Source organism: Corapipo altera, unplaced genomic scaffold (genome assembly GCF_003945725.1).
Source record: "Corapipo altera isolate COAL_440 unplaced genomic scaffold, ASM394572v1 0, whole genome shotgun sequence".
NCBI classification, from domain to species: Eukaryota; Metazoa; Chordata; class Aves; order Passeriformes; family Pipridae; genus Corapipo; species Corapipo altera.
The window spans coordinates 25,895,656-25,907,116 of record NW_020884872.1 but is presented as its reverse complement, the minus strand read 5'-3'; the positions used below and the strand labels follow the sequence as shown (position 1 = coordinate 25,907,116).

The window sequence follows — 11,461 nt, the reverse complement described above, 5'->3', positions numbered from 1 at the left end:
GAAGGAAATTAAAAGGACGATTGTGATGATTTGGGGTGATTTCTCCTCACTGGTTATGGGGTAATTCCTTTGGTTTGAAGGGCCGTACCTGAAGCCCCTCTCACTGTATTAGTGAGACATTTGGAGTTTTTTTCCAAAAAAAAAAGAATTTATTTTTTTTCAAAGACGAGGGAGATGTGAAATACACAAACCTAAAACCAGACCGGTACCTCCTCGCCGGGCAGCCCGAGCAGATGGAAGCCGCTCCGCCGCCACCCAGCCCCGCGGGCGCGGAGCTGCCCTGCCCGGCGCCCGGCCCCGGGCACGGGAGGCGGGACCCGGCGGCCGCCCCCGCCCCTCGGAGGCGGCAGGAGAGTTGAACTTGGGAGCCGCAGCTCCGTCCGGGGCCGCGGCCGCGGCGCTGCTCGGCCTGGGGAGCGCCCGCCCGCCGGGGGCCGAGCGCGGGCGGCCGATGGACAGGCGAGAGGACGGGCGGGACTGGGCGTACAGGTAGGGCTGGGGGGATGAGGGGTGGGTCCGGAGCCTGGTCACCCGCGCAGGGAGGGCGAGCTGTGCCGCCCTGAGCGCTCGGAGCCGCCAGGGGCGGCCGAGGGGCTGCGAGGAGGGGAAGCCCCCCACGAACCGGCCGCGGCGCGACGGAGGGCACCGAGCAGCGACCATGAAACCTCCCTTGCCCGACGGCAGGTTAGGGAGGGCAGCTGCCTTAGAACCTCGCGTCCTGACTCGTTTCGCCTTTCTGCCTCAGGAACGGAGTTGAGCATGATATTTATCTCTGCTTGCTGCCTGGGCAGTCGCAGTCGTAGTCGTAAATATGAGATGTGTGTTCATGGAGGTGTTAGGGGGGCTTTTTGGGTGTTTTCATGTTCTGTGTCTTATGAGAAACCTGTGTCGGGGGTCTCGATGTCTTTTACACCTGTGGCTTTTGTGTCGGATATGAGGAGTACACGAATACTAAGGTGACTTTTCTGAACAGCCAACTAGGTAATAACAATTTGAGGTCTGAATATTTAATTGTTCCTCTTCTGATTCATGCTTTACTACCTGTGACGCTCCCGTGAGCCAGTTTTCCCAGGGCTGTGCCAGTGCTGCTCCATGGCCTAATTCCTTTTCCATGAATGAAAGGGGCAGTGTTTTAGGAAGTTAAGCCCCGAAGTCTGTCTTGAAACCTTTTCTGAGTGAACAGACAGACCCCCTCTGCCTGTTTAACTTCTACAAAGCCTAGGAGTGTCCTGTAGTGGGGATAGCTGGCAGGTATAAAGCGCCCTGGGAAGTTGCCATAAATCTAATTTAGCAAAGTGACTTGATATATTAATCTTAGAATCAGCCGTGCAGTTCTGAACTCTGTTAGTGTCGTGCTGCCTGAGATAATGTGCTATACAGTGAAAAATTGTAAAAGATAATAAGTGGTTTTGGTACACATATGAAGTAGGTGGATTGATACAAGGGTTTGTCTCTTTTTCCAAGTTGTACACTTTCATGAAGAAGATTTCAGAAATTACCCATTTGAAAAATAATTTTTGTAACTTGAACTATTTGTTGTCACTTTTCTGTGCAGAACTGTGTGGATAGAGAGCTGAGGTCATATTGGGGCTGTTGTGCTATACCTTCATACTTTTCAACTGTTTCTCTGTATTGTGGAGAAAAACTCCTCAATGATTTCTGTGTGGTCATAATTTGGGTCAGTTTTGCAGACAACAGATCCTTTGGTCCAAAAACTCCTTGCTTGTAAAAGCAGTGAAATCTGTAAAACTGACTGAACAGTGTGTGTTTAAATTAATGTACTTAAGCAGCTTTGATATGCTAAATGGAGTGTAATAGTTTGCGTAAAATAGGTTTTTGCTGGGAGGAGGGAGTTTTGAGCATGTTTTTTTTCAGCTATAGGTATGTTGAAACATGTACAAGAATTCTTTTTTATTTTGTAGGGTTGATCCATATGGGTTTGAAAGGCCAGAAGACTTTGATTATGCATCCTATGAAGCATTCTTTTCCAGGTACCTGGTGGTACTCACTAGAAGAGCAATAAAATGGTCCAAGCTCCTGAAGGGGAATAACAGTATACAGAAGAGCTTAAAAGGTGAGCTGTGTCTGCTTATAGGTAAAAGTGCATTATGTTGGAACCAATATAAATGGTATTCAATGGCTTTGTGGTTTGGGATGTTAAATACTATTTCTGTCTTCAAATGAAAACTGGTAGTGTAAACAGTGATAATACATAAGCAGGTATGCTGTTGTTAGAGGGATTTGATTTAAAGCTTACAAAGGAGTAATCCTTTTTTGGCATATGCTATAGTATCTTATTACATCTGTAACCCAGATATTATGGCCACTGGCACTTTAAGATGCTGTTTTGCAGCTGTTTGTTGTATTGTAATCTGCTCTCTTGAACCCCAGGGATCAGGATGTTAGGGCTTTCAGGTGCTGACTCTTTAACAGTTCTTTAGATTGCTGAGATGTTCTTTGTTTTCTAAAATGACATTTATCACACAGCTGAAAAGGTGCATAGTAAGAACTGATGATAAATGCCTTATAAAGTGAAGAAAGTAAAATGAATGGGGGAGCTAATGCAACATTGGATAGACTGCTGATGAAGTGTTAATGTCTGCTTCAAAAAGCAAGAAAATCTCTAGTAATGAATCTCAAGTAATCTTGAAAAACAGACAGGTAGAAATAAATGGAAAGAATCAGAAGGTGTCAGAGTCCTGTGGAACTAAAGGGCGGGGTTTTCCTCACGCTCTTTCTTTCGGTTAGGTTTTCATATAAGCATCTAAATTTTGCTTTAAATGGTGCTATTCAACTTGCTTTCTTTTGGGTGTCTTTTGGAGCTGGGCAGAGTTCACCATAAGTATGTTAAAGAAAAAGTGAGTAAAACTAAGCAAAAGTTAATCAGGCATTGACTGTAACATAGCTAAATATTTAGAGCTGTGCTCAAGGCGCAGACTTTGACTGGTGATTCTGGTGGTTTTGTTTTTTGTTTTTTTTTCTTGGCACCAGGAATGGGATGACAACTAGTGAGAGTTTTTAAGCGTAACAGTGTATTTTGTGTACAGATGTCCATTTTAAGTTTGAGAAGTCCCAGAAAATGTAGGTTTGAGCTGTAGCTGCTAGATCATATGCTGCTAAGCAGAAAGTATCTACTTCTACTATCTTGTTTTTCTTACAAATGTAAAGAAGCTTTTGTTTAGGGTGTCAAGTTTGAATATAGTGATAACTGTGGTATTTTGAATTGGTGAGGATTTTGAGATTCTGCAGAATTTAGTCTTCTAGTTGTTACGGAAAAATAATCTCAGGTTTTGGTTTATCTCCTCCTCTTAAAATGTGTTAATGGTAACACTGGTAGCTTTTAGAAATTTCTGTGAGTTCATTTCATTTCTCTTTGTGTTCTCAGTTCCAGCAGTGTAGGCACAGAATGTTACTGTGATACAAACAGTGTGAATGCCTCTGGTCTTATTTTGGAGCCAAAACTTTGCCCCAAACTCCACCAAGTTTCAGTTGGTCATGCTGCCTTACCAGCCACGTAATCACAGTAACCTTTAGCGTGGCTTTAATTGTCTCTAACAGGCTGCTCTGTGTGAAAAAGGGGATTCTGTAAATCCACTGGGTGGACATGGGCAGTGGCTCTTGAATTTCACGAACCCTTGTGGTCTGGTGCATCATCTGTGACATTGGTAACTTTTGCTAAAGATACTTGTATTTGTAGGCTATGCATTCTCATTTACATATCTAATATGTAATTCTAAGGAGAGTGACAGGAATAAGCAATGTTGAGGAAATGTAGTTCGAGTCTAGATTCAAAGTTATTACAACAGCTTCCCGCATTATCCTCAACTGATACCTTGGAGGAGAGTGAAAGGTTGACCTGTGCGATTACTGATTTTTAAATACTTTCCTTCTTATATCAGTGTTAAGATTGAAGTCCATTGCATATGCACATGGAACTGTGTAAGCAATTGTTTAGGTGTGTACTTTATCCTGCAAGATGATCCTGCCGTGATTTCCTCGCAGGCAGTTGGAGAGCAGCAGGTCTGCTTGGTTATGCGCTGAATTTCCCTCCTCCAATCCTTGACTTGGTCGCTCTGAAGCTTTGATCAGGAGCTGCTGGCTCTGCTGTAAGCTGGAACTGAGAAGAATATTTGATTTGCCACTTCCCTCCCAGAATGCAATAGCTGTATTTGTGATCCTATGTTTTGAGTTCTGTCAGGGCTGTTTCAAAGTGTCTTACTGTGAGCAGATGTGAGAGAGGCATTGTACATGTGGTAGCTCAGGAGTTCCACACCCATTTGTCTGTACACAGAGAAGCTCATAATTTCTGTCTGGGTGAACAGGAAGCGAGAACTTGTGTTAATTTTCCAGTTTGGAAATGTGACGTGTTCACATGCTACTGTGTTTGCCTCATATCCAGTGTGGTGTATATGTATATAATTCTGTTCTACTATCAAGACAAATAATTAGAGGAGGTTTATAGCAATGGTAATTAGGCAGTGTATCCTGTTGTTCTGTATTACAACCTGCTGGCAGGGTAGGTCAGGGAATTTTGGCTGACAGTTCCTTTCACTCATTCTCCAGTCTCTTTGTTATTTTTTTGGTATTTTGTTTCTCTCTCTACCCTTGTTATCTTCACCTAGTTTCCACTGCACGTGAGAACTTTTAGTCATTATTCATCACTAGCCTCCTTTCTCTCTCCCTCTGCCACTACTGAGATCCTCCTAATGTTTTCTCCATTCAGCTCTATCTTTATGGGACCAAAATACAGCTTTCTGTTCTGGCTTGCTTGCAAGTGGGCAGCAAACTGTCTGACATAACTGCTCAAAGTAGCCCAATTCTGACCAAAACTGTGCCACATGACAGAATTTGGCTGTAAGTGGATTGGTCAAAACTGACCAGTAGCAGAAGACACTTTCTAGTCTTTGATAAAATACAGTGAAAGGTGAAAATAAATGTACTAAACAGTGGTTTTAACAGGAGCACTTCTGTTCCAGCCAGGGGCTGGAGGAAGGAGCTTCTTAGAAAATCAGTTCTGGTGTTTGACTGAAACTTGAATGTTTACAGGCACAAGTCTGCTTTGTTTCTTCTGTGATGTATTCATAAAATAAAATTTTCAGTTCCTTTTTTATGATGTATTCTGCTCTTTTGTAGAATTCTTCTTCTGGGGCCCAAGTTTGTTTGTTTCCTTAGCATGCAACAATAATTGTTAGTAACACTCTTCTAATATTTTTAAGATGAGATAGCTTTTGTTTTTAAATGGGTTTTTTTGCTGCATAAACCTAGTCTGTGTTGTAGAGTGAAACAATGTTAAAGGGATAAAAAGGTAAATACAACTTTTATCTAGAAGCAGAAGCCATAAAAATTCTTATATTCTACCATTAAATGAGGACAGGCAGGTGTGACTTACTTTTATATCTTGCTACTATAAGTAGTGCACAGTATTAGAAAAATGTTATTTTCTGTTATTGTTATTGGGTATTTGTTAGGACTTTTAGACTACTACCCTATCATATACATGTTTTGTCTTGTGACAAGAAAAACACATTCAAAAAGTGTGACTCTAAACTTGTGAAACTGTCACTAAGTGTCAGAGATAATTGGATTATTAAAAGAGGAGGTTTTTTGCTTAAAAATGAATGTTTCATATTGCCTCTGTTCATAATGAACAGAGGAAAAATTTTACATAAAAATATTTCTTTACTATGTGTGTTTTAAAACTTAGATTATGTTGTGTACATTCTGGGTTGTCCTGAGTGTGATTCTGTGTGCGGATACTCAGGACTGGGTGTTATTCAACAGTGCTGCTTCTGAGATCAAGCCCTTGGTTTACAGTTGGCATTGGATGCGTGACTGCAGACTCATGCACGATCCAGCTTCATCTGTGAAAGCTTCTTAGGTGTTAGAGTGGGAGGATATTCTGCAGTTGAATTCTGTGGGCTTTTTAGTTCCTAAGGTTAATGTGGAAGAAAGCAAACCATAAGAACATATTTGTATAAAACAATACAATTTTGTGCATAGAATATGACATATATAAAATTGTATATATATGTATATATATTGTTTATATCTAAAATTGTGGCTGTCCTTGTTTTCAAAACTGCTTTGCTGCTCCTGTGCGCTGGTTTGCAGATTCTAGCAAGTATGATAATGGTGTGAGGACAAAAAGCACCATGTAAAGGGCTTTTTCCATTCCTCAGGGAGTTGGGAAGCTGGGTCAGTAGTCACTTGGGATGATACAAGCTTCTGGCGATTAGCATGAGAACGATGACACTGAGGAATAATGAGTGTATGCTGTGCTGCAGGGCTGCTTTCCCCTTGTGCCACTGTCCCTGCTTCTCTTGAATTTGGTGTGTGTTGTTGGATGTGGATGTTGGCTATGCTTCCAGAATTTACAGTTTTTCCAGAAAAAAATACCATTGGAATTATGTGTTAAAATATGATCATATCCAGTATTTTAACCAATAAGTTTGCTCCTAGAGACATTTGCAAGGTCATGTGAATGTCTCTTCTTGTTAACCTAAATGGGACTGGTTCTTCATACTCATTCCTATATTTGCTATATTTATCTATAGGATTTCTTGAGCATTAGAGTTCAAAAACTTGTAAAAAAAGATGATGTGAGAATTATTAAGCCACCATGGAAACAAGTGAGTTATTTCCAGTATGTCTGAAAGAAGGTTGTAGTTAAAGTTACTTTACAGCTGCAATAGTAGAGGCTGTAACCCATAGTATAAATCCATATCAAAAAGATAAACAAAAACTACCCTGAAGACCAGGTGTTTATTACAAATATATTTATTTGAGGGAAAGCACCAGATTTTAGGTGGGTGAAATGCCCATTATGTGTGCATAGATTTATCTGTTGACACTGGGGAAGCAGCTTTGGTTCCTAAAGGATAGGTGGCTGCAATTAGATGGAATGTATTTAGAAGGTCTGTCTGAGTTGTAAAACCTTGTTTAAGTCTGCTGGTTTTAAGGCCTTTAATTTAGGCAGCATTTACTTTGACTTACAGATCTTTGTGACTGGATAAAACCTGGCTAGGTAATGATGCTTTGTGTGTGTAATAAAAGTCCCGACTCTCATTTGAGTCTCATAGAAGTTAGGGACAAGAAGTTGATGCTTTAATTCATAATGTCACATTCATTTAGTAAGAAATGTCTGGTTGCTTTATCATTTTATTCTCCCTGCAAAAAAACCAGAAAATCACAAACATTCAGCTGCTCTTTTTGGGTCAGAAGAGGTAATGCTGATTTAGGATTATGTACCAATGAGCAGCATTGGCTCCATATTAATATTTTTCATACCATTCCCAGGAGGAAGCTGCTTTGGGTATCATTAGCCTGATGCTTCTTCCTGTAATCTTGCATCCCAGTTGTTTAGACTGAATCATCGGCTTTAAAAAAACCTAAAGCACACCCTAATGATGAGTATGATGCAGGAGATAAGAGCTACTTTAGATTTGAAAAGACTTCCCCGGTTATTCCAGGAAAAATCATCTGCTGCTCACTCACATCTCCAGTTCTTCCAAGGGGTCCTTATTTAAACAGCAGGCACATATTTCATATTCCTCAGTTTCAGCCATGATTTCAGTGGTGAGATGCTAAGCTGAAACCCTGGGGTGAGTTAACCTAGCGATTGAAACTAGAGCATAACTAAAGGGAAAGAGCTGTCATGTCAGAGGCCACTGGTAATGTAGGAAAAATCAGTGCTTGTCTGAATGAAAAAGAACAAAGATCAAGGGCAAACTTTGCTGTTCAAGTCTCCATCCAGAAAGGAAGAAGAAGAGGAAAGGATTAAAAATTCTAGTGGGGGAAGAGAGGAGAAAGGAGAGCCGGAGTCTGGAGATCTGTGTGGGGAGTCTGAGTGACAGGAATTTAGTAGTGAATCTAAACTATACTATGCAGCTGAGAAGTAAATGCTTGTCCTTAATGGTAGCATAGGAAAGAAAACATAGTAATCTCTAATCAAGAGTTTTCCTATGACTTCTTAACTTTTGGTTGCTCATTTCCAAAAGAATGATACAGCTGGATTTTTTTGTTTATTTAAAAAAGGAACAAACAAAACCAAAATTCTTGTTTTGCAGTGAAGAGATATATCAGGAAAGGCATCCCCAATGAACACCGTGCATTGATCTGGATGATTGTGAGTGGGGCCCAAACCAACATGGAACAAAACCCTGGATATTACCACAGGCTGCTTGAAGGAGAGAAGAATGACAAGCTGCTTGAAGCAATCAAAACAGGTTATTGTCTTGATAATACAGTTTATCTGTGTTATCCATCCTATGTCCTAAATGTTAGAGATCAAGTTATGTCATGGAAAACTTAATGTTTCTGTAGTAGTGGTTTAAGTGCTGAATTAATGTAAATTAGATTAGCCATAAGCTCTTTACCAGCACAGATCTCTCCAGGTTCATCATGTGTTTAAAAGCATTAAGGAATGCATTTAAGGAAGATTAGAAATTATTTGGGAAGGAACAAACTAGAAAACAGTATTATGTCCCTAAGTGATTGAAGAGTTATAACTTTGTGCCATGAGACCTGCCTTTGAGTTTGTTTCTCCATATTTCTTTTCCAGTAGGATACTGGAGAAGCAGCAGGGATTGTTGAAGGTGTGGTACACAGTCCATACGAGGCAGGTGGAATATGCTAGGATTTCAGCTTGAGGAAAAAGACTGCTAAGAAAAAGCTGTTAATAGATTTATATGAATTATAAATGGTGCAAAGAGGATGAATGGGGAGCAATTGTTATTTGTTTCTTGTAACTTAGGAACCAAGGATACAATGAAATTTGCCATATCACTGCCTTGTGGTATTTGTTACTGTGCTGCAGAGATTAGAAGAAGCATGAACTGGTTTAAGAGGGAATTTGATAAAATGACAGGTGGAGGAATCCACCTGGTACACAAAATACTAAACACTAAATGCAAATCCCTGGGAGAAGTGGAGGAGGTGAAACACCCCTCCTGTACTAATCCAGTTTCATGTGCGCTTTCTGTGAACTTTGATCAGTGGCCAATTCTGGTGACAGGGAATAAGGGCAACCAGACCTTAGACTGATCCACTGGGAGTAAAAAGAGGCAGCAGGTAAGGGCAAGGAAGTAGAGGTTTGATGTAATTGATGTTTGTCCTGAAACTAGTCAACCTGCTACAGCAGAGCTTTTACAGAGAAGCTGATGTTGGCTGAATTGCCCAGTTAATAAGTCAAGAGGTTGGGCTGCGCTCCAGACAAGGACAATGCTGAGGTGGTTTGGTTAGAATGGCAGGTACAGTTGTTGTCTTCTTCTTCTTGCAAAACCCAGGTATTTAAAGTTTGGGCTGTATGGATTTTTATTTGAATTAGGATAATCATCTGAACACTTTCGGTTTATGCTGAGTTTTTTTTCTGCCTCTCCCTGCAGCACTTTGGGCTTTTGGGACTACACGCCTTAGTAAGGCATTTAGGAGCATAAACTTTCACGTTCCTATGAATATGAAGACTAGCCAGCCTTATGTCCTGCTCAGGACTTGAAACAGTAGAGTTCTAACTATGAATACAGAGAGAGCTACTAAGATGACTTTCTAAAGTCAGCCTTGGTAAGGGCCTGGAGAAGGTTCAGACTATTCAGTTGAGGTACAATCGCTGCAGCAGAGTTGAAAATGATTTCTTTTCCAGTACTAGACAAAGACATGAAGGGTGATGTTGTGTCAGTAGGTGGCTTTTTGCACAGGTTAAAATGAAATAAAAATATTTTTGTGGGAGAGGAAAAATGTTGGAAGAAGATAAAGATCTGTTTGTGAACTGTTGAGGAAATAGGCTTTTGGAAGAACTACTGCATTGATTGGAAAACTGCAGAAGAGAAAATTAAAAGTGAGGGAAAATGTAAAGAAAAAGAGCTCGTAAGATTTTATCGAAGGGGGAAAAATAAAATGAGGACCTTGGACTCCAGAGTGGTAGATTTCCCTTTAGAAAGGAAGAAACAACCTGAACATAGAAGTGATGGAAGGAGGAAAGTACTTAAGGTGAATGGAAACTTTGTGTTTAATGTATTTAATGAATTCGGTGCTCCTGATGAGTGTGCAAATTTTATAGTGCAATTTAGCTGAGAACTGTTTCAGTTTGAATTATTGTCTGACATTGATTTTGGTTTTGTCTCTTATTTTCCCATTACTGTAGTTGTTTTTAACAGTAGACTAAGGTAAGATGTGGAATCCTACTGCTGTTCACTTTTCATGGTTGCAGTTTCCAAAATTTTCACACAAATGTGCTGTATTTAGTCCCACATTCTGGCTGTAAAGTTACAGCCCAGCACAGTGTTGTGGTTTAAAAACAAGGGAACAGCAACAACACTTTTTTTTTCCAGGGGAGGGGCAGGAGGACAAGGTCAGTGAAAGACTTAATTTCAAATTCAATTTAAAGTGTGTCCTGTTTTGTTTACGTGCCCAGAAGCTCCCAACAATATTCATGTATGTTTGGGACTGGTTTTCTTATGGGAGAGTCTTTAATGGGGTATAATAAGGTTAAAAAAGGCAAGGTAGACTGTGTAAAGAAGTGGTCTAATCTTTAAAGAAAAGTCTGATTAGTAATAGCAACAGAAGTCTTTCAGCTAATTAAATCTTTAATCTGCTCTTTCACCAGTTTTGCCCTTTAACTTCCTGGTTCTTAACTGATGAACTGTATTGCTAATTTCTTTTTTTTTTTTTATATAGTATTTGCTGTTTGAACATTTTTTTTTTTTGAAAGAGAAATATAGGAGAGAGCAGGCTTCGTATTCCAAGCATAAAAACAAGAGTGTGGAGAATGCAAGTCTTTAAATTTTGATGGAAATTTTCATGTCTTAGTTTATGTGCACATTTAGAAGGGCATGCATTCCTACTATTCTTTGTTGTTCATGTGCTATTATAGTAAAGTTTAGTAGGAGAAATGATGTTGGCAGGATAAAAAGTGGCTGTCCTTCTAATTCAAAGTTATGTCCTGGTTACAAAAAGGCTGGGGGGTAAGTTGTCATGTCTTCCTTGCAGTAATCTCCCCTTAGGCTGGGCCATTGAATTTCAGAGTAGATGTGTCTGTACAGCTAATATTGGCGTTTCCACTTATGTGTTTCATGAGGAGGAGTTGTGAAACCCAAGGTCTGATATTTATCAGAGAGTCCTCTGAGCCTGTACTGTGCTGTGTGACTGCTGACATAAGGATCTGACTGTGTGATGATAGTTGCAGGATCCTAGTTGAGTTCGTGATGGGTTCAAAAAGTAATTCAAACAATGGTCATTGCCATTTCACTGGAGACAGGGAATATTTTATTATCAAAGCACTAATAAGCTTCTCTGAATGCTAAACAATTAGTGAAGGTTGGGAATTTTCACATGAGTTTGGGGCATTTAACCATGCAAGAGGAAGGGGAATAGCAGTGTGAGGTCTTCTGGCTCTCTGTAAGAGGAGCCATATCAGGTCATATCCAAATGGCTGCCTCCTCTGCTCTTTGGTCAACCAGAACAGCTA

General features: G+C 40.3%; 1 protein-coding gene across 2 annotated transcripts in view; it reads left to right on the top strand.

The window, feature by feature from the left end:
• The first annotated feature begins 374 nt into the window (after positions 1–374).
• Positions 375–11,461, top strand: part of GRTP1 (growth hormone regulated TBC protein 1) — a 33,277-nt gene continuing 22,190 nt past the window's right edge. The window contains exons 1-3 of one of the 2 annotated variants that reach the window (XM_027642505.1): positions 375–489; positions 1,923–2,074; positions 8,067–8,225. In XM_027642505.1, coding sequence (XP_027498306.1) covers positions 452–489; positions 1,923–2,074; positions 8,067–8,225 — 349 coding nt within the window. In that variant the 5' untranslated portion in view covers positions 375–451. The remainder of the gene's footprint in view (positions 490–1,922; positions 2,075–8,066; positions 8,226–11,461) is intronic. The other variant, XM_027642514.1, reaches the window with a different exon arrangement.